Below are 22,178 nucleotides of genomic sequence, written 5' to 3' on the forward strand. Positions count from 1 at the left end.
GCATCGAGCCATCGCTGGATCTGCTGCAGCTGTGGCACATCTGGCAGGAGCAGGCAGTGGGGTCGTTCCACAGGGGCTGGGGGTAGTTCAACCGTGGCCAGAAGAACCAGCGCAAAGGGATTCAGCATCAGGGCTCCAAGCACAAGGGTAATGAAAATCTTAGCATTGTCCTGGGAAGCTGGCCAGATTGTTGGCTCCACACCTAAAATCTGGGGGAGAAAAAGAAAGAGGACCGTTTTAAAGGAGAGGCCGGCTGGAAGCATCTGTGAGCACCCCAGCAGTGCAGGGGTGTGAAACAGGGACCAAGATCAGCCCGGGGGATGGAAGGAAAACAGCCCAGCCTGGTTTTGCAGCATGGAGAGCAATGCCGCTGCAAACAGGCACGTGCTGGCCATGGGAATAAGGCTCTTCGGAGGCACCTACAGCCCTTGGGTAACACCAGAGACAGTAGAGCAAGGGGTGCTTTTTAAGAGAGGAGGTCTGATCCTCGGCGATCCTGAGGAAGGGCTGAAGCTGGTGGAGCTGCATGGATTTGGCCCACTGGAGACCCTCCCCAGGGTCCTGGCTGGCACTGTGGTGGGAGAAGCGGCAGGCAATCCTGGACACGCCGCCTTGGCAGCTGCTGGGAACATCCAGGCTCCTGGCACACCATCTGCTTTTGCATTGTCCCCGCCGGCAGCGGCGTGGGGTTCCTGCTGGGGGACACGTGGTGGGACGGCAGCGGCTTTGCTTCACCTTCTGCCATTGCAGAGAGAAGCTGCTGCAGACGACAAGGCTCAGGGGTGCACGGAGCCAGGATTTCCTGGGGTGCCATGGCTGGAGGAGAGTGGGGTTTGGGTGGCACGTGCTATTCCTCACCCAGTGACGGTGGGTGACGTGGGTGCCAGCAAAGCCCTCACCCCAGGGGAAGAAAGGGGAATGGAAAAGCAGTATCTCACTCTTCCCGAGTTGCTTGTGTCCCCGTCAGTGACGGCCACGTCCTCGCCTTGAGCCCCTGGCCCATCTTAGTCGCAGGCGAGTCCTAGGGCTGAGGATGCTCCAGGATGGCCTCGGGGGATGGCGCAGCGCTGTGCAGCAGCAGGGAGGACATCTTTCAACATCTCCTCCACTCTCCGGTGACACAAAGGACTGACGTGAACAGGACCACAAAACCCCGGTGCTTTTGAGGCTTCCAGATATATATTTTTTAAATTGTTTTACACTGAAACCACCATTTCTAGCCCTGGGAGCAAGCCGGGGTGTGACAACCCAGGGAGCTTCAGGACCGCTCTGCTGGGATGCTGAGATGGGTGGGGAATGTTCAAGGTCGATGAATTGTGTGGGTGAGCCGGGGGGGAATGAACAGAGCCTGTCAGGTCCCGCTTTAACAGTGAGAGACAGTGACTGGTGCAGAAATCAAATCTCATTTTCCTCCCTGAATTAGCACGGCCAAGGATCTGCGCTGGCAGCTAGAGGGGAGCAGCCTGGTCATGGCTCCAGCACGGCATAGCTGAGGCAGGCTATAAATTCTGCAAGACTCTTACGTAAAGATGTAAAGGCTTTATGGACAGGGGTGGCAGAAACCGGCTGTGCTCAGAGGGTGACTCTGACATTCATTAACCCTTTGGTTCACAGAAAGCTACTTATTCCCATCTCAGTGCCCATGGGTCTGGGGGAGTGGGGAAGCGGACAGATGTCCTTCTGCCTGGTCCTGCATTCCTTTGCTCCCCACTCCAGAGCCAGCCTCTGCACCTGGGACCACATTTCCAATTGTCTTTGTGCCTTCGGACGAAAACCCCACCAGAAGAGAGAGGAGAGTTCCAAAAAGCCCCGGGGTCACTTGGGCAGGGCAGACACCCTCTTTCTTCTGCTGCATTGGCCCCTCTCTGCTCTCTGTGGGATGTGGTGGTGCAGGAGCACTTTCCAAGCATTTTCCTACTCCGCTGACTTGCTGCATCTGCTTTAAAATCCAGCCCGGAGCTATCTCTTCAGCCAGGCTCCCCTCCCTTGCAAGCAGCACTTTCCTCCAGGTCCCCATGACACGCTCCAGCCTTGAGGCTGGAGGCAGCGTGTGTGAAAGATGTGGCACAAATCCCCGGCGTAGCACATGAGGAAGGTGTTTTCCCCACGTCCCAGCTTGCTTGGATCGCTTTGCTGGGCCTGAGAAGTTGGAAAGAAAGGGGGTTGGGACCGCTCTGCCAGAGCCAGCATTTCCCAGGCCAGCTGTGGGCAGCGACAGAGCATCATTCCTTGTCACCCACCCGGGCCAGCAACCAGAGGGGCCAGCCGGCCAGTCTTTGGGGTGGCCCGGGCTGCTCCAGGCTTGCCTGTGCCGCGCTGAAAAGTTTTCTGGCAAAAAGCAGGAGTTCAGGGTTAGCCGGGTGTGCAATCTGCCACAGCAGCCCACCGGCACCAGCTCGTGGTTGCTGCATTGTTACAACTCACAGGTTGGGGTTTGAATGTGAGCTAGCCGGGTTTTATATCCATAAATCCCCCGTGTTTTATTCACAGAGAGATTTTGCTTCTCGGGGACGTGGGAAGGGAACACCAGCACTGTTACATGAGCAGGGTCGGTAGCGGGGGCACCTGCCCTGCTTGCCGGTTGGCAGCCCACCCCTGCCCTGGAGGGCTGTGTGTTGGGAAGAGTTCCCTTGCAGTCAAGCATTTCGATGTGTCTGATCTGCCTCAATATTCAAAACAGTGGCTTTTGAAATAAATAAATAAAAAACCCCAAACAAGCCACTCCTGCCCATTGATATTCCCCTCACAGCTGTGCTTGCAGCATGGCTGGGGTATGAATGGACGCATTCCTCTTCCCCACGGCTTATCTCCACAGAGCAACCTCCGCTCTCCGACAGGCTTCAGCTTCAAAGCTCTCTGCTCTCAGGGCTTGGGGCTGAAATCCGACTGTCGGCACAGACCTGGCTCCAAGCTCTTCGTCTCTTAGGGCTGAGAGCCTTCTCATCCTCCCCACCCCCAGCTCATCCTGCCTGCGGCTCCCTCCCTCCTGGGAAGCCCCTTCCAGCCGGCAGATCCCTCCCCATCCCACTGCACATGCATGCAGCAAACTGGAGTTACCAGCCTCAGCATTTGCTGCTGCTCAGAAAAAAACCTCATTTACTCAATTGAAGCTTCCCTGTTGATTTAATTAATGCAGATTGAGACATGTGTTAAAACCTCCTTGTAATTACCGTCAAGCTGTCATGGGGTGGGTTTTTTTCCCTTTTTCTTGTATTTTTAGGGAAAATAGTAAAGGCCTGGATTCACAACAGCTGAGGAAGGTCCACGGCCGTGCAAGCTGAGCCCAGTGAGAACCACACGAGCTCTGGTAGAGGAGCTCGGTGTCCAGCTGTGGGCTGCGATCCTGACCCCGAAGACCAGCGCGGATGCAGGTGCAGAGCTGACCCTGCTCCCAAGCCAAACCCGGGCAGCACCCTCTCGGGCAGAGTTCCCTAGATTCCTTTGATTGGTGAGTATATGCTTGGTTTTATATCGATTTTTCTATTTGGCAAATCAAAACTTTGCGCTGGGTGAAGTTCTGAAGAAAAATTAAGTTTCTTCATCCCTGAAGCAAATTGTTACCATCTAGTGCATCAGTTTCCAGGCTGCCTTGCACTGAAAACCCCGGATGCTCGCAGCCCCGAGCATCAGCTCAATTTTGTCATCTTCCCAAGCACCAGTTCCTCCCATGCTGGGTTACAGGGCAGGACCAGGGCTCTTCTGGATGGGCAGACCCTTGGGATCCAGTGCAGGGCACGTGCTTCCCAGCTTCAAGGTGCAATGCCACAGGGCTGGACAGCAGGCGTGATGCTTGCTGAGTTCCGTGGCCTTCAAAATTTAATGCTGTGGGCCAGGAGGGTTCCATTCTGCCAGCCATCAAGGGTATTTTGAGGGCACAACTGGTTTTTTGACAGTTTTCACTCTGCAGCAGAAGCCCCGTTTCAGGCTGGAGTGGTCTCTTGCTGACCCTAGAGATGATTCCTGAATAAACAGGAAGAAAGGATTGAGAAGGGAAACTGAGGTGCTGGAGAAGAAGGGGCTGTGTGAGGTCTCTCTAGTTCCAGGCTATTCCAAAAAAAGCCCCTGAAACAGATTGGAGGGATCGGTTTTGGTCACTATCCAGATTTCCCCCATTTTAGGAAGGACAGGCTGAGCTCAGCCCCAGCCCCCAGAGTGGTGCTGGGGGAGAGCAGGTGGGGGCTGGGCGAGGCGGGGACCCCAAATGTCCCATCCTCCTTTTTAACCCTTTGGCTTACACCTTCCAGCCTGGAGCGGGGTGCAGGGAGGTGCTGAGACTGTCAGCACCCCTCCCTGGGTGACATGGCAGCACCGTGCCCCCCCCAACACACCAGCCTCAGGATGCCTTCGTTTCCTCACATCAATAGTGTTTTTTTAATGACATCCATCACACAAGGCCTGGATTGGGATTTTTTGTGTGTGGTTTTGTTGGTTTTTTTTTTATTAAAATAAAGCACTTACATTGGCAATCGCAACATAAGGGTGTCTCTCTGGGTATTGATTTTAGCGTACGGCAGCAGTTTGCTGGTTTATTGCATAAAAGACAGAGATGTGTTTTTCGTCCAGAAAGGCTGGCTTTGTTTGCCCCTTCTCACAGCTGCAGTGGATGCGTCTGGTCTTTTTTCTTTTAATATATATATTGATCTATTATGAACTCAAATTAGTAAGGGAAAAGGGATCAAACAGCACTGAGCAAATGTTAAGTGCAGGTATTGTTTCTGTGCTGGTACTGCTGAGCGATTACAGGCAGTGGGTGAAGAGCCAGCGGGATGGAGCGGGAATTAACCCATTTTGATGCAGAATTGTTGGTGGAGATGGGAGGGGAACTGCTTATTATCCTGAGAGGAGCTAAAGTGTGAAAGCATAGACCTAGACCTTCTCATCGGACTGAAGTCAAAAGGTGCCATAAAAAAACCCAACACAACCAACCTGTTTCCTTGGTTCATAAATCCTGTGGGAAGAAGTATGTTTTATTCTGCCCATGGCGTCTGTCAGATCTCATCCAGAAACAGCACCTATAGATACTGCCACGGAAAAATTAGCTGTGGCTAATAAGGTCAGGATCTCCGGCGTTATCCGAGTGTGGGGCTGGAGGCAAAGAGGGGGGTGCGTGTCAGGACCCTGCCTTTCGATCAGAATTTGACCTTGCGCTGTCTGTCTGAAGGAAGCCAGGCACTTGAGAATTGCAAACCCACCTGCTCCCCAGGCAGCAGATCTCTCTGAAAAATCAGTAAAACCTGTTACCATCTGGCTGCGTACCAATTTTGTCAGTGAAACAGCTTTGGTAGCAAGTGGCCTGAGAGCTCTGCATTGAGCATTATTTTCAAATTTGCTCTTAGTGGGAACAGGCTCAGTCTGGGGGCTGTTACAAGCTCATTCATATTGTTTATTTGACATTGGGGAAGTCATATTCCTTTAAGAGGATTTCCATCCCTGAACTCCTCCCATCATGACACTTCCAAGCTACATTTTGTCTTGAAAGGGTGGGAGTATTTTTAACTATATCACGCCAGGGAAGTATTAATAGCACAATAGGCTTGCTGAGCTGCTGGTAGAGCTGAACCCATATTTTAAATTCAAGGAACTAATTAGGAACTGGGGAATAATTAGTGCTATACCCAGCTTTTCTTAACCTCCACTTCATTTTCAAAGAGCCAAAGCAAATGTCTTTACTGGAATCTTCTATGGCTGTTGAATATTTTATGGCTTCCCGATGCATTGCTATTCCATGTGGTTGTCAAAATCACACTGTCTCCTTTGCTCTATCCCAGCTGAAATGGCTGACTGACACTTTAGAAATCTAATTAGTGCATCTCCTGTTGGCTCACACCCGCCCCCCCCCATCCCTTCATGTTTCTACCCCACCACTTGCTATCGCTGAGTGATGCAGCTCTGTGCAGCACAGTTATTTTTGAACCCTCGGCAGCAAGTTGTTTATGGGCTTCCTTGAATAGCAAAGCTCTGGGTGCTCCATATGGGAAATGCAAATTTGTGAAGTCTGGTTGGGAGCAGAAAGGGAGAAGCAGCGAGGGGATGCAGAGAAATGGGTTGAGGCTCCCGGCTCGGTTGGGAGCTATGGGAGCAAGGAGGGGGGGAAGCAATGTGAGGAGACCTCCAGGCCAGCTTCACTGCGTGGTTCTGGATGTAGTGGAGGTGGGAGCCAGCATCCCCACAGATCCATCCTTGTATGTGGCAGGTAGCTGCCAGGAGAGCACAACTGCACATGGAGGATCCGCTGGTGCCGTGAAGAAAACAATCAGCTCTGAAACTGTACCCTCCCTTGGGAGCGGCCGTGGTAGCTCTCCCTGGTGTGAAGTCTCTGGTCTCTAATAATAGTTGGGCTTGTGCTGAAGCCTTTTCCTCACTCTTGCCTCTCCCCCGCCATCTGTTTTCAAGAAACTTGTGGAATTCATGTCACTGAGCTCTTATCCATATTTATTGGAGGGGCAGAGGCTGGCTCACAAAGCTAAAAGCAGGGAGAGAAGACTAGTCAGAGATATGGAAGAAGTTTGATCATGTGAAAAACTTATTTTCTTAGGAAACAAAGGATGAAAAACATGCCAGAAGATCTACCAGCAGGCTGGGAAGGGAATTCTGCTATTCCTTTGTCCAGGCTGGATCAAAGACACACCTCACTGTTAGGAGAAAGACCAGATCCCCTCCAGCAGCCTGGCTGCAGCCAGGGTGAAGATGCTCACGTGTGGCTCCCGCAGCCGCTGCCATCACTTTGGGGTCTGTCACCATTTCAGTGTGTTGGAGAATTTTTCACAAGGACAGCAGAGTGCTTGTGGGGCCTTTGTCTTTAGTTCATTAGAAGCTTACATTGTTTTTCTACTCCAGAGCTTTGTCAGCCCTCATCACCACGGTATTTCGATCTGATGCAGTACAGTCCTATAACTGCATTTGAAGAGGGGAGTATGACATTTCAGGGTTATATTGCCCCAATATCAAAGCAATTAAATGATATTTTCATCCCTCTTGCTGCAGGCGCAATCGCCATCTGTGGTGAGTGCTTTTACTTGTCTCGTTTTATGGAGGAATTAGATGAGTTTGAGGGAATTTCTCAAAAACCAAACTAACAATGGAAGCCAGGCACCCTGTTTGATTTGAAAAAATCATTTCCAACAGCACATTGGCAAGTGCAAATTTGTTCCTAAGGGAACATTTTCTTAATGGTGTTTTTCAGCAGAAATATAGTATCAGCCTAAACACCTCCAGTAAACAAATATCAATTACCTTAAACATTTCTTGCCCATGGAAGAGCTTTCATTGTGAGGGAGATGCTCCCTAAAAATCTTGTTTTATTCTTCAGTTCTGCTGAATCCTTGGCTGCACTTGGATTAAATATACTCTTATCTGAAGATCAGTGAGACTTTTGCAGCCACTAATTTTCATTTCGACACCTTTGTTGGGCAGCAGCACGTCAGTACAGCCCGAGTGAAGACGGGTAAGCTGCAGTGTGGAGAAACATTTGCTGAAGGTGAATACAGAGACTGAAAAACATGGATAGAAAGAAGTCTTGTAGCCCTTCTTTCTACCCCTGAGAACAAGTTTCTTTTAAATTACTATCTCCTCCAGCGGGTTATTTATTAAATCGCTTACACTGATTGACTCAGGTCAAATAGTATATTGAATTTCTAGTTTTAAAATGAACTTTGCTAATGCAGTGACTGTCACCAGTCTTAGCAAATACTTGCTAATATTACTTACCAAGGTGCTTCAAAACATTCCCTGATTCACAAATAAGCTGTCAGTCCATCCACCACCAGTGCTTGAGGGTGGCAATTTAATACTCAAGATTAAATATTTTTGCAAGTTAAAAGAGCTGCCGTGGGCTGAGTTGTCACCTAATTATGTCAGTCTCTTTGTGGGATATTTTGATAAACACATCAGAGGAGACGCTTTAATCTTTATGCTAAATCTGATCACGTCACATCCTAAATTCATACGTACAGGGAGTGAGACCTTGACTTATGTTTCACGGAGAGCTGAGCGTGTTGGACCAAAGCCTTGTGTTCTGCCTGTGCTGAGGACGAGCCTGCCTTGAGCGACCGGTGGGCAGTTACAGCTGTGGCTGCGAGTTGCACAAGGGGAAGGATTTTAAGCGGGTGCAGTTATCACCAGCTCCAGGTGCATGATGGCCACCGACCCTGAGAATGGGTCATATTTGCAATTTATGGAGCCTTTGTCCCTTCCTACTCTGGGAATACCTTCTGCAGGTTGTGCTGTGGTCCTTTATTTTCCTCAGGATGCACAAATTCATCTGGCTGAGAGGGTTAGATTTGGGCTTGAAACGGTGTCTTCCTTCTCAAACGCTGTTTTGGGGCTCAGTAGTGACACGTTGGCGGAAATTTCTCATGCTGCTGCTTGCTTCTTTTTTGGAAAAACTGGAATTATAGCAAAAAGCTTTTGTTGGTGATAAGGAATCCAGTAGAAAAAACCCACCACAGCCACAGGCTGCTAGGCTCAATGAGAAGAGTCTGTTTAGAATCACAGTAAATGTGTCAATAAACACAAATCAAATGCAAATTAAATAAAAGCTTTTCATATACTCCATTATTCTTGAGATCAGACAAAAATAAATGCCACATAAACAAACGGGTTTTATGAAATGTTCCAAAAATAAAACCGCTCTTGCAATGAAGCCAAAAATGAGATCGTCTCCATGCCCTTCCAGCTGCTAGGAGCTGTTACTTCTCTTTGTATCACAATAATACCCAAAGATTTTGGTTGAAATTGAAAACAGTTGTGGCAGGTGTTATAAAGGGGTTGCTGAAGAGCCTCAGCCTAAGTGACACTGCATGTAAAATGCCAGAGCTGAAAACAAATCCCGAATCTGTTTCCCAGCTCAGTGCCTCCCATCCATAAACCATGTTGCCTCTTAGCTAAGAGAGTGCTTATCTGAAATAAATGTTTTTGGCTTTAAAGCCAATCTGCTGCAAAGGAAGGTACGTTACATTCAGGTCTTTTTTTTTTTTTTTTTAATTTTTTCTTCCTCTTTTTTTTTTTTTCTTTTCCTCCTCCCTCCCCCCACCCCCAACCGTAAGAAGCCCAGGAAATAAGATGGAAAGTGCTGAGAACAGACCCTGCATGACTCGTAGCTTTATCTCAGCCTGCACATCCCTTCTTCAAAAGCACTAAATGATATTTCATCATCATCTCTCCAGGGTGTGAGGATTGACTAAAGGCAGTCACACAGGTACCAAACAAAAAGCCCTGAGCCCAGGAAGCCTTGTTTCCTCTGGGAAATCCTGAGATCATCCCAGGATAAGCTCATTGATTTTACTAAAATGCATTAATATTAAAGCATCCAACACACTGTTGAGCTGCACGGATGATAATTAATAAATGATAAAGTGAAACACAGGCTGATGGCATGGTCTTTTGGCTGCTTTGTCTTCCAGCAACATTTGATGCTATTTAATCCAAGCACTCAAGATGTTTCGTTTAAAAACATGCATGTTGCGTGTGATATCTACGCGTGTACCGGTGGTACTGAGCCAGGAACCTCCTGAATGTACCAGGCGTGATCCTGAAGGGCCAAGCAGCCACAGCATTTTGAATGTGAAATCCCTTCAGTTCCACAAAAACCTTCTACCATGCTGCTGGAAAATGGCTCTTCCCATGCCCGGCGAGCCACTCCGGCAGAAACCTCTCCCAGTTCGAGCAGCTCGGCGGCTGGATGTGGTTTCCATGGAAATAGACGTCAGATCAGCAAAAAACAGGGCAAGTGTTTAAAATAATCTCTGTTTTGAATGCTTTATGCATTTCTGTCACAATATTAACCTTCCTCAAGGTAGGATTTATTTTCTTTTTTTTTTTTGGTGCAAAATCCTTGGTTTTAGGAGTGTGCACAACAAGGGTGAGTCCCCTCAGAAAAGTCCTTTCTTTGATGTTTAGGGTATGGAGGCTGCTGGGCTGGGCTTGCGTTGTGGCAGAAGATTTGTGCCATCCTTCATCCCTCTGCCTTTTGTGCCTCTCAACTCTTGGTGCGACTCGAGTGATGGTGGGATGGGAACCACCACGGGAGTGGCACAAAGGCATTTGTATGGAAGATTCGCAAACGCAGCCAGTTCATCTAAAGCACGTTTGCGAGCCATTACCCACAGGCTGTGGAATCTGCATGAACGATGGCTTTTCTAGACATGCTTTTGACTTGCTGGTGTCACCCCAAAGGAGAGGGTGGCCATGTGGTTGTACCCCAAAACACACTGCCTGCAGGGGCTGTGGGGCCAAGGCATTGTCAGACCCATAGATCCTCTGTGGGGTTGGCCTGTGGTGGCTGTGACCCTGAGGTGACCAAAGGAACATGGTGGTCATCTTGATGATGATCAAGAGCCCTGAGGTTATTGTGGCCCTCAGATAACTGACTGGCCCTGAGGTGACTATGCCCTCAGGCAGGTGACCGTGGCCCAGAGGTGACCGTGGCCCCGAGGTAAGTGGTGATGACCCTGAGGTAACCATGGCCCTGAGATGATCATGGTCTTGAGGTGATAAAGGGCCATGAGGTGACCATGGCCCCGAGGTAAGTGGCCATGGCCATGAGGTGACTGTAGTCCCAAGGTCACCGAAAGCTCTGAGGTAGGTGGCTGTGGCCCTGAGATGACCAAGGGCCCTGAGGTGGAGTGGCCATGGCCCTGAGGTAACTGTGGCCCTAAGATGACTAAGGCTCTGAGGTGACTGTGATCTCAAGGTAAGTGGCCATGGCCCTGGGGTAACCGTAGCTCTGAAGTGACCATGGTCCTGAGATGGCTATGGTTCTGAGGTGACCATGGTCTCGAAGTAGAGTGTTCATGGCCCTGAGGTGACCATGGCACTGAAGTGGCCATGCCCTGAGATGGCCATGGTCCTGAGGTGACTATGGCCCTGAGGTGACCGTGGCTCTGACGTGGCCATGCCCTGAGATGGCCATGGTTCTGAGGTGACTATGGCCCTGAGGTGACTGTGGCTCTGACGTGGCCATGCCCTGAGATGGCCATGGCCCTGAGGTGACCGTGGCCCTGAGGTGGCCATGCCCTGAGATGGCTGTGGTCCTGGGGTGACTGTGGTCTTGAGGTAGAGTACCCATGGCCCTGAGGTGACTGTGTCCCTGTGGCAACCATGGTCTCAAGGTAAGCGGCTATGGCCCTGAGGTGACTGTGGCCCCGAGGTGACTGTGGCCCTGAGGTCAGAGGCCAGCCCCGAGGTGAGCCCCCGATCACGGCCCCACTGCTGCCCAACACCCCTGATGTGGCCTGTGACCCTGACAGCGGGGCCTTACCGGGCCGCGCTTCCCCCCTGCCACGGTGGGAGACAAAGGGAGTCCCGCCACGCTGCGGCCCGGGGCAGTGGCAGCGGCGCGGGGGTCGCGGGGCCGGGGGCCGGCCCGCGGGGGCACGAGGCGTCACGACAAGGTCCCGCACCCCGCGACGGGCTCGCACCGGGCCGCGGGGGTCACCGCCCCGCACCGCCCCCGCCCGCCGCTGGCGGACTACGTATCCCGGCATGCAGCGGGTGTGGGGGGTCTGGGGAGGGAAGGGGGGGGGCGCCCACCCCTCGCCTCGCCCTCCCCCCTCCCCCCCCGCGGCGGGCGGCACGTGCCGGCGCGCTCGGCCAATGGGGGCGGGGCGGGGCGGGTCACGTGCCATTGTTTGGCGCTTTTGTGCGCGGCGGGGCGGGCGGGAGCGGAGTGGGGCCGGAGCGGCGGCGCGGGCAGGTGGGTGCGCGGCGGCGGGGCTGCCTCTGCCTGCGGGCGGCGTGCGGGGCCCCGGCCCGCCCGGGGGATCGCTGTGCGTGGTGGCGGCGGCGGTGGCGGCGGCCCCCCCATCGGGTTTAGATAAGGTGGTGGTCGGGGGGTGGTGGGTTCACGGAGGTCCGGTGTTCCGTGGGGGTGGTGGCGGTGGCGCAGCGGAGGGGGGCTCAGGGTGGGTGGCAAGGCGTGGGGGACCGCGGGGGGGCTCCGCGGGTGCTTGGGGAGGGGGCTCCGCGCCTGCCTCTTTTGTCCCTTCGCCTGGCGGGCGTCGCCTGCCCGCCCGCTTTTCGGGCGCTGCGGTGACAAAGGGAAGGGAGACAATGGGGGGGGCGCCCCCAGCTGCCCCCCTGTCCCGCTGGGGAAGGGGGTGTCTATTGTCCGGGGAAGGGGCGACGCTCTGCGAGGGGCGACGCCCTACCCGCGGCAGCGGCGCCCCCTCCCCTCGCTGACAGGACCCCGCCATTGTTAGTGGGGAAGGGGCGGCGCCCGGGCGGCCGCTCCCTGGTGCCATCGAACGCGAGGACTCGCGGCAGAGCCCCGCTTGGCGGTGGTGGGGCGAGGGTCCCCGTCCCTGTGTCCCCCCCCCAACCCACACAGCCCCCCCCCATCCCTCCCCTTCCCCGTAGCGGCGGGGGGCGGCAGGTGCCCGGATGTTACCGTTTGGCTCCGCCCTCCCTCGAGCCCCCCGCGCGGGCGGGCGCGCGCGCGCCCGCTCTCCCCGGCGGTTTGAATTCGGTGCGGTTGGGAGGGCGCGGGCGGGGAGGGGGTGGGGTCTCCGCCCGGCCGCGCCGCGGCCTCGGCGCCTATTGGTTGGCGGTGAAAAGGGGGCGGGACCGCCAGCGGCCGGGTGGGGTGCGCGGTCCCAGCGCCGCCCGTCCGAGACAGCGCACCCACCGGGCCCCCGCTTTACTGTCGGCTTAAAACATGGGGGCGGAAAAAAATAAAAATCCTCCTTTTGGGCTTTTCACACCGCTTTGTGCTTTTTTTTTTAATATTACGCCCTTATTGATGAGGGACGCAGCGCAGTGTGTGTGCTCCCTGTCTGCCGTGATGTGCAGCACCTGGCATCGGCTGCATAAATAAAACGGAATTTTTAAATGAGTTCGATGCGCACAAAATTTAAATCTTTGGTAGCAGCTGGAGTCCTGGCTGTTGTGTGCTCTATTTTAATTCAGAGAGCTACAGCTGCTATGCGCAATATCAGTGAAATATCCGTATGCTGCTAATTTAATGGTAAAATGGGAGTCTTTGTTCATGTATCTTAATTATGGTGGAGTAAAACAGGGACTGAAAATGCCCAACTACGAGTCGTGCGCACAGATCCTGCAACACCAATGATGGAGAACCTCTCCAATGTTCCTAGCAGCGTACACCAGCGTCAGCCCTGCAGACTGACCAGAATTACTGACTGCAGGAACCTGCCTGACTGTCTTTTGTTCAGCAGGTCTAATTATGCATAGCAGTTTTTATTAGGAGTTAAAAGAAAGGAAATTAATGTGCTTACTGTTCAAAGGCATGTTTCTTTGTTATCTAGGAATCCAGCTGATTGAAGTTCTCCCAGAGTTGGCTTCTGGAGTCATATTTTCTTGGTCATGGCTACTTCTGGTATGTTGTATGATGTACTAAATGGTCCTGTGTGGTTTGGGGTTTTTTCCTCTTAATTTCCTCACGAATAACTTAAAAGTCTAATATAGTAAACTGTCATCACCATGCTATCTCTAGGCTGTTTTGGAGAAGCTGTTAAAACTGGGTGCTTGTGAAAACATACCAAAGGCCCTCTCAGACGAGGCTGTTAGCAGATGGGCTTCAGCTCATCTGCATGCCATCTGCTCCGTGAACAGAACTGACTATCATCAAGACATCTTAGTTGGACCAGCACACCAGTTCTCATCACTGACGCCGTGCAGGGCTGACGTGCCTGTTCATAGGTATTTGAAGAGAGAACGCTGGCTCATATATTTCTTTGAAAACTGGTTTCTATTCCTAGCTATGTCAGGTGCTTGGGTAATGTAGTAGTGATGAACAATTACACACAAAAATTGCCTGCCATGTTTTTGAATGGTGGTGCTGCTGCTTACAACAAAACTACCGGCTCAGATGCTGTCTCCTTAAGTGAGCTTTGTGGCATTGATGTTTTTTGAAGGCTATTGTTCAAGTTACCTAAGCCAGTTCCTGGCTTAAAACACTGCATGTTTGTTGGCTTTTGCACCCCGCCCCACACCCCCCCCCCCCCCCTTCCTAGATATTCAAGTGAAGGAACTGGAAAAGCGTGCCTCTGGGCAGGCATTTGAGCTGATACTCAGTCCTCGCTCAAAAGAAGCGGTCCCAGAATTCCCTCTTTCTCCCCCAAAGAAGAAGGATGTGTCCTTGGAAGAGATTCAGAAGAAGTTGGAAGCAGCAGAAGAGAGACGCAAGGTAAATTTGAAACAGCTTAAGTGAGCACTGCTCAGGTAGTCTGTGCAAGTTGTGTAGTGTCTTTTTTTTTTTCTTGTTGCTTGGGCTGAATGATTAGCAGTTTGTATTACGGTAAATGAAGTATTAATTGAAATTTGTTGGAACCTCTGGGGTTCTAATGAACCTTTGTTGTGGTCTGCAGGGCCATAGCTTTGTTCCCAAGGTGATCTTGAATGGTGACTTGAAAAATTGGGAGAAAGTGTTTTGTCGAGAGGGGATGCTCTTAGGATGAAACTGGCTTTCCTGGCTTTGGCATCATAACAGACTCGTTTTCTCCTAGAAAATGTAGTGGTGAATCTAATGAGAAGGTTTGTGAAGACATTGTCTGACTTGATGTAAGATCTTGTTGAGATGTGTCTTGGAGCTCCTGACTCTGCAGAGGCTTGCCAATTGAAGTGCAGCCTCCTGTGTGACCTGAATCACAGTGATTCACCGTTCTGAGAAGCAAGAATCTTCTAGAAAAGACCTATCAATGTTAACGTTAAAAATATCAATGTTCTTTTTTCCAGAAAGATCTCATTTAACAAGACTTGCAAGTATGACAGAAATGGAACTTTCCTGTTAGTTTGTAACTGAAATATGGGTTATGTGGGTGGTGGGAGCACCAGAGAGCTCTGTCCTGCATCACAAAGTTATGCTGTTCTGCAGTAAAATAGAAAATCTTGTCTCTTGGGAGTTGTGAATAATTCGACTGTAGTTGTCTGGGTAGCTCATCTGTGTTATGTTCAAAGCGTGCATCCTCTGTTTTGTTAGTCTCATGAAGCAGAAGTCTTGAAGCAGCTAGCTGAGAAGCGGGAGCATGAAAAAGAGGTGCTTCAGAAAGCAATTGAAGAGAACAACAATTTCAGCAAAATGGCAGAGGAGAAGCTGACCCACAAAATGGAAGCTAACAAAGAAAACCGCGAGGCACAAATGGCTGCTAAACTGGAACGCTTGAGGGAGAAGGTGGGTGTAGAGTCCCAGTTTCCCTTTAGGAGAGGGTTTATTCATGCTTCTTACTTTGAAAACTGGTTAAATAAAGCCAAGTAAATGGCCAGGTGAGGGGGGGTGCTATGAATAGACAGCCATCCTGGGCGTTCAGTGGTGGTGTGATCTTGCAAGATGATAAATCTGCAAAAGACTTTGCAGAAATCCCCTTCTTGGGGGAGAGGGGATGGATGGAGTTAGAGCAGTGTCTTCCTTCATCCTGTAGCCCACGCCTGCAGGTTCCTGCTGTAAGCCAGGGCTTGCTGTGCCGCCCGAGCCCTGCCTTTCTGCACCTGGGCAGCTAACTGCTTCCCTGCTGTTGTCTTTCAGGACAAGCATATTGAGGAGGTCCGAAAGAACAAAGAAGGCAAAGACCCTGGTGAGGCTGAAACTGACTGACTTCATTCTGGAAACTGACTCTCTCCCCCTCCTCTAAATATCCAAAGACTGTACTGGCCAGTGGTTTTATCTTTGTTTTTGTTTTTTTTTTTAAGTTTTTAGAAACTGATGTAGAACTGTAAAATTAGATCCAAACTGTACACTTTCTTTGGGGGCTAGAGGGGAGACCTTACATGTTTCACTTTTTCTAAAGTGTTGTCTTTCCAGTGTAGCTATCTTCTTGTTGCATCCTTTTCTACTCCAGTGTGCTTGCCACTGGGTTGATGGCTAGTACTGTATCAGCTCTGTAAGACATTTGTGAAAGGAATACGTAGTATACTGTTCCATGCTGAATATGTTACACTTCAAAAATCTGACTCTGTCCCAGTCTGCTAAAATACTGCTGTAACTGAGTGACTAAATAAAGCTGCACAGTGCTGTTATCATGAGAATTACTTCTGAAAACGACATAAGGAACAAAAGCAGTTGGCTGAGGTCTGCAGCAGACATCCTTCTCCAGTGCTGGGTGGAAAGGTCTGCAGCAGCACTTTTCTGCACGTCCAGGGGCATGCTGCATGACTGCCTCTCCCCTAGAGCACACTCATTGTCTTAATTTTACAATCAGAGCTTTGTTTTGACACCTCAGCAGTTGTCAGCTGTTGCGTGTTTTTTTTGTTAAAAAGAGTTCAGAACCACCTCCCTTTGGATGCTGACACTTCAACAAACAAGTCCTTGTTACCACATGACTGATCTGAGGCTGCTTTTTTTTTTTTTTTTTTTGCTTATGGCCAGGGTTTCTAGAAGATGACTTGTGCTATTGAATGGTGACTTGTGTACCGCTTCCTGCAGTGCCAGAGCATAAAAGTCAGAAACCTGTTTTGTGCTGGGATTGAGCCCTGAATTGAAAAATGCTGTTGCGGATAAGAGTTGTTTGTATTCTGGTGTCTGCAGCAGGTGTGTTGGGGTAGTACACTGAGCCACAGGGCAAATGTGAAGATCTTAACTCCTGCCCAAACAAGATGCATATCATCTTTGGTTTCTCTGAAGTGTGAGAAGTGGGTACAGCTGTACTTGTGCTCTGAGGAAAGATACTTTTTAGGTGGATGGGGTACAAAGCTGCTGTATTGTACAGGTGCCTTAAAGAAAAAAAACAAACAACCAAAACCAGCACCCCAAACCCTTCCTGTAAGGGTGTCCACAGGTATTTGTGCAGCTCTGCAGAAAGACAAGGTTGCACTTGGTGGGCATGAGCAGCCACATAACCTCGAAGTACTCTGCTTCAGTAAGTGCATTCCGTCGGAGCAGGGAGGCCCTGGGTTTCACGGCTCTGCTAGTGTCAAATGCTCGGTGGCACTGCTCTCGGTGAGGTCCTGTTTGTGTCTGTGATCTTGTGGCTTGGCCACTGGCTTTGTTTTCAGGTTAACTCCACACTGGAGCATCTGGCACTGCCAAGGTGACAGACTTAACAAGTTTTGAGGATGGAAAAGCTGGTAGGGGATTTTATTTTTTTTTTTTTTGAGGGGGGGTGATTGAGTCCTGGACCACTTGACCAGCCTACTAGGGCTCGCTAAAGAAAGAACCTCAGTTTAAAAAGCTTTCATGGATCGCACTTTCCACTTTTGATTGCATTGGAATTGTACTTAACCGAAAGCTGACATTGCACTTTTGAGTGAAAGCGAAACAGTGAGATAAAGCCAGGCTGGGTGCACTGGAAGGCTGGGATCAGACCCTTTCCATGAAGCATTTCCACAAGTGTTCTGATACTTCATAACTTAAGGTAAGAGAAACCAAGAAACCAAACTACCTGCGGGGGAGCTGCCGCCCAGCTGCAGTGGGGGCATAGTGCAGGTTTGGGGGTTTTAATCACATGTATCAACATTGCGAAAGCTGGGAGCACAGGGATGTGGGTCAGGATCCACCGGGGTGGTGAGGAGGATGGGACTACAGGGCTGAACTTTGAGACGAAGGCCTGAACCTGCTACAGAACACGCTTATGCAAGAAGCTGAGCATCTAGTGCTACCTAATGGAGATTTAAGCGATTGCTGGATCAGATCCCATAAACAAGATCAGGCATAATTAGCAATCAAAAAAAAAATAATCAGGTTTTCATTTTAATGTATTTCTTTGCCTGCTGAGAAAAGACCAAGTGTCCCAAATACTGTGTGTGGGTTTTCTTCCTATCTTTTCAAGGGATGGGGGAGGAGAATGACGGCACTGCCAAACCCCAAATGGTGTTAAGAGCACAAAGAGACATTAAATGTTTTTCACTTGCCAAAGCTGTCAGCTCTCCGCTCGGGGGCCTTCTGTTCCCTCGTCTTAGTTCTGCTTTACATGGCTGCCTGTGTTACACTTCACTCGTGCTTTGTGCCTGGGGTCTGAGCTTGGTCTGCTTCCTCGGAGAGCTGCTGGGGGCGGAATGAGATGAGGGGTGCAGATAGTAAGAGGATAGGAATGATACTAGAAGTGGGGGGGGACTGGCTTAGGAAGGAAACCGGGAATAATAGTGTCTCTGGTGGGGAAAGCTGGACTGTAAACAGGCTTTAAAAAAGTAAAAATACAGCAGGATTTCTGAGGCCAGGCAGCCCCCTGTGCGGTAGCAAATTACAGAAGCATGGGGGTGGCCACTGGGGGGGCTTGGCATGTGGCAGGGAGCGGAGCTGCGGCGGTTCAGCAGGTGCCGTGCCATGGGGGGGGCAGGAGGGGGGTAATGGGAGGAAAGAGGGTCCAGAGCCCCACCGACCCAGACCCACACCCCCCCCCTGCCCCAGCTGTGCTCATGCTCTGAAGTACAGAAAAATAATTCCTGGGAAAAAAATAATAATTCTTGGGAGGGGGGCTCGGTCCCTGGCTGCCCCCAAAGCGGGTTTGGCAGGGCTGGTGCTGCCAGGAGGATGGAGAGGCTGCCCGGGCACGGGGCTTGGTGACCCTGTGCTGTGAGGAAACCAGTACAATATATATTAATAATAGAAAACTATTTGTGCTGTGGAAGGGTAGCAGCAGCTGTATGCACTGGAGCCAACTGGCGTGTGAGCTGCTGGTGGCTGAGTCTGTGCCGTTAAGGAAAAATTCAGCAAGATGGGTGGCTGCTGCTTGAGAAAGGAGAGGCTGTCAGAAATAAGAGGTGTTTGAGGTAACGTTCTCGACATCTCATGGGTATGTGGGGGTTATGATTCGGAGTACAAGCCAGATTAACGATTTCCAGTGCTGCGCAGGATGTGCTCCATTTGTAGCTAGGAGGAGCTTTGCAAATTAACTCCTGCTCCAGCTAGTTTTGGAGGCTCTGAAGTAAACACCGCTCCCTTTCCTGCCTCGTGCTTGGCTGCTCACAACGCAGCTTTTCCCGCTGCTTTTGTCACAGCGTCTCCCTGAGCAGAACTGGGGTGCCTTTCCCGTAGGAATCTGGCTTTCAGCAGCCGTGACAGGGTCACACGCGGTTGGAGCTGAGCCCCTTCCCCACCACCTCGCGGGCAGCGGCAGCCCTGGCACACAGGCAAGTTCTCTGGGCGGTAGAAGGGCAGTGTTTTCTTCCTGCTTATCAAATTTTGGTCAAAATAGGGTCACCCGGGAAGTTCTGCTTTTTGTTCCCATCTCCCTGGCAGGACTCAAGGCTGTTCTGCTTCAGCACAGTAGCTGCAAGTCCGGAAGAGGTTTATGAAGTTAATTTTTCACCGGCAGCCTGTGCATGTCGCAGTGTTACAGGAGGGTTTAGGAGGCCACGTGAGGGTCAGGATTGCCCTCTTCGAGGTGCTGCCCTGAGACAGACCAGTTATTTTTGACGTGGGGCTTCTTTAACCAGGCGAGGTAGGAAAAGAGCATTCGAGAGCGAAGCCGAGCAGCAAACAGTCTGGTTTTATCTGCATTTGTGCCCCTCAGGTTCAGACAGGCATGAGTTACAGACCTATCTACTCCATTTTGACGAGGAAATTACAGAGACACTGAAAATAAACAGTTCCATCCCCTCCTCCTCCTCTTCCCAAACTTTGAAGAGCTTTTCCTGTCTGAGCTGTCCGTGAAATGACTGTGCTTGCCTGGAGTTGAGGTGTAAATCGGCACTGGAGCTGGACGAGAGCTGGGCTGTTCACAACTTGTCTGAGCAAGAGCAGGTAAGGAGGAGGGGAAATTTAATTTTGAGCACGTTCTGTTCAATGTGTTTTTAAGGCTGTCGTGAAAAGGCAGAACAAGCCATCGAGGCTGCCTTTATCTTGGTAAGGACAGCAGCTTCAAAAATGTAAACCTGGAAACGCCTGCTCACAAAGATTATGCTGCTGGACCTCAGTGATGCAACAGGATGAACTCACTCAAGCTGTGCTGTGTGCACAGCTGCACTGACAATCAGGAGCTGAAAAAAGATGGTAAAAACTCTGAACATGGAAGTTACATCTTCTGTTACTGGTGTTATAGTTATTTATGTTCTCAAATGCACTCCTCCTGAGGCAGAGCAGGTCATCTCATTATTTGTAAATAACGTGGCTCATTTGTAAAGACTGATACTGCAAGCCGTTTACAAAGGGGAAAATCTGGCCCAGTCTTGGAGTGTGGAGTTTGTTTAGCAGTTCCTAAACTGCTGGGAAGGGGTGAGCTAGGAACTGATGCGTCCTGGTGTGTTAATTATTGTGTCAGTTAACCCCATACTTGTGTCCTCTACTTCTGTACTCCTCCAGACTGTCACCTGTGCAGCACAGGGCACTCCAGGGGTTCTTAAATCTTCCTTCAGCCTCCTCCCTATTACTGTTTTTAGTGATTCTTTTATTTCAGCTATAATGAGGCCACTCTCCAGTCCTGCATGATTTACGTATCTTTAGGGGAAGCAAACACCAAACAAAGCATTTTGGTTGGGTTTGTTGTTGTTTTTTTTTTTGAGTAAAGTCACTGTGAAATCCTGCAGCAAAACTTTATTTCCATCCCAAAGGTTGTTTTGCGTGGTGGGGACCTGGAGTTTGGCTGCATCATGGCGACGGTCATCACTGAAAAGCTTAGCCGCCTCTTCATTAATGTGCGGCAGGTCCCCCAGCTGCTGGCCCCCCCTTCTCCCTCCACCGTCAGCAGTTCAGAGGTGCCAAAGGTCTTCTGGAAGCCCTACATCCACACTGGCTACCGGCCGGTGCAGCAGACCTGGCGCTATTACTTCTCAACACTCTTCCAACAGCACAATGAGGCCATCAATGTCTGGACCCATCTGGTGGCAGCGCTGATCCTGCTGCTGCGGTTCCAGCAGCTCTCGCAGCGAGTGGATTTTCAGCAGGACCTGCATGCCCAGCCCCTCTTCATAATCATCGTGGCATCCATCACCTACCTGACGTTCAGCACCCTCGCTCACCTTCTGCAGGCCAAATCTGAGTTCTGGCACTACAGCTTCTTCTTCATGGACTATGTGGGTGTTGCCATTTACCAGTATGGCAGCGCTCTGGGGCACTACTACTACACCATCGAGCCAAGCTGGCATGAGAAGATCAAATCGTTTTACATGCCAGTGGCCATCCTGTTAGCATGGCTGTCCTGTGCCGGTTCCTGCTATGCCAAGTTCCGCTACCACCAGTCCACGCACCTTCTGAGCCGGCTCTGCCAGGAGCTGCCCTCTGGCCTGGCGTACATGCTGGACATCAGCCCTGTGGTCCACCGCATCTACACCGCGCCGCCCTCCGAGCAGGCTGACCTGGCCCTTCTGTATCACAAATGCCAGGTGCTGTTTTTCCTGATTGGTGCCTTTTTTTTCTCACACCCTTACCCTGAGAAGTGGTTCCCAGGGAAATGTCACTTCTTTGGGCAGAGCCATCAGATTTTTCACATGTGCCTGGTACTCTGCACGCTGGCACAGATTGAGGCAGTAGTGTTGGACTATGAGTCCAGGCGACACATCTATTCCACTCTTCAGGGTGATTTGGCGCACAACTTCTCTGCCCTGTGCCTCTTCACTGTGATCTGCTCTGTCCTCACGGCTGCTTACATGGCCCGGAAGGTGAAGAACAAGCTGAGCTTCAAAGAAGAGTAAGAGCCCTGAAGGAGAAGCAGGTGAGCTCACCCCAGGGGTTGATCTGCAGCCAGCTGTGGCGACGCTGGCATGAACCTGGCCACAAACTTCAATAAGAGGAATGAAACGCTTTGCAAACTGTTACTTGGCAGTCTATAGGGAGAGAAAGAGCTGCTTTTTTAGTTCAATCTTGTTCTTAAAAATAGTACACTGGTTTAATTCGCATGTCTGAATAAATAGTTGCAATAAAATGTGGTCGGCGCTGCAGCCATGTTACCCTGACTGTGGTGGGCTAGGCAAGGTTCTTGGAAGCTACCAGGCCTCAGAGCAAAAGGTAAGGAGATGTCACCTGGGCCCTGTTAGCAGTGGCAGAACCTAACCCATGGGAACAGGCTGAGGGGAAGCTTGTATAAAACACAAGTGAGGGCAGCAAATTTGTTTAACACTATTTCAGGCCCCTTTTTTGTGGCCTAGGGAGTTGTACCAAGCTACCACGCAGTGACAGGGCCCTGCCCCTTACCCAGCAAGGGTGTGGGTGTGAGAGAGGTACAGACTGTCCTTAGTGCAGCAAGAGAGCAGGGGAGCATGGCTGGGGGTCATTTGGTGGCCCCAGGGCAGTGACAGGGCCCACAGCACCCTCAGCACTGGATGAGGCTCTGCAAACAGGCTGTGGTGGCTAGAAG

The 22,178-nt window shown here is 50.9% G+C and overlaps 2 protein-coding genes and 1 long non-coding RNA gene across 6 annotated transcripts; 2 read left to right on the top strand and 1 right to left on the bottom strand.

The window, feature by feature from the left end:
- Positions 1–6,415: 6,415 nt before the first annotated feature.
- LOC129735547 (uncharacterized) lies at positions 6,416–12,456 on the bottom strand. 3 transcript variants are annotated; one of them, XR_008731258.1, is made up of 3 exons: positions 12,386–12,456; positions 7,234–7,449; positions 6,416–6,463 (listed from the first exon to the last, which is right to left on the bottom strand). It is a non-coding gene; the product is annotated as an uncharacterized LOC129735547 (long non-coding RNA). The 3 variants fall into 3 exon arrangements; XR_008731257.1 differs by lacking the exon at positions 12,386–12,456 and having other exon boundaries at positions 7,234–7,787; XR_008731256.1 differs by lacking the exons at positions 6,416–6,463; positions 7,234–7,449 and adding an exon at positions 7,887–8,384.
- On the top strand, positions 11,609–15,969 carry STMN1 (stathmin 1). Its single transcript, XM_055704232.1, has 5 exons — positions 11,609–11,692; positions 13,263–13,333; positions 13,971–14,143; positions 14,936–15,127; positions 15,479–15,969. The coding sequence occupies exons 2-5, from the start codon at positions 13,321–13,323 to the stop codon at positions 15,545–15,547; spliced, it is 447 nt and encodes a 148-aa protein (XP_055560207.1). The 5' UTR covers positions 11,609–11,692; positions 13,263–13,320; the 3' UTR covers positions 15,548–15,969.
- Positions 15,970–16,042: 73 nt separating this feature from the next.
- Positions 16,043–21,762, top strand: PAQR7 (progestin and adipoQ receptor family member 7). 2 transcript variants are annotated; one of them, XM_027813506.2, is made up of 3 exons: positions 16,043–17,303; positions 19,401–19,630; positions 20,437–21,762. In XM_027813506.2, the coding sequence occupies exon 3, from the start codon at positions 20,476–20,478 to the stop codon at positions 21,514–21,516; it is 1,041 nt and encodes a 346-aa protein (XP_027669307.2). In that variant the 5' UTR covers positions 16,043–17,303; positions 19,401–19,630; positions 20,437–20,475; the 3' UTR covers positions 21,517–21,762. The 2 variants fall into 2 exon arrangements, with proteins under 2 accessions (XP_027669307.2, XP_014140320.2); XM_014284845.3 differs by having other exon boundaries at positions 19,514–19,630.
- Positions 21,763–22,178: the final 416 nt, after the last annotated feature.

The sequence above is a fragment of the Falco cherrug genome, chromosome 3 (assembly GCF_023634085.1).
Source record: "Falco cherrug isolate bFalChe1 chromosome 3, bFalChe1.pri, whole genome shotgun sequence".
NCBI classification, from domain to species: domain Eukaryota; kingdom Metazoa; phylum Chordata; class Aves; order Falconiformes; family Falconidae; genus Falco; species Falco cherrug.

Excerpts from the sequence above, each read along its gene's own strand:
- PAQR7 (XM_027813506.2), top strand. The coding sequence starts at position 20,476 with ATGGCGACGGTCATCACTGAAAAGCTTAGCCGCCTCTTCATTAATGTG.
- STMN1 (XM_055704232.1), top strand. Across the intron at positions 14,144-14,935 it reads CAGCAGAAGAGAGACGCAAG|TCTCATGAAGCAGAAGTCTT; the intron begins GTAAATTTGAAA and ends CTGTTTTGTTAG. Across the intron at positions 15,128-15,478 it reads TGGAACGCTTGAGGGAGAAG|GACAAGCATATTGAGGAGGT; the intron begins GTGGGTGTAGAG and ends GTTGTCTTTCAG.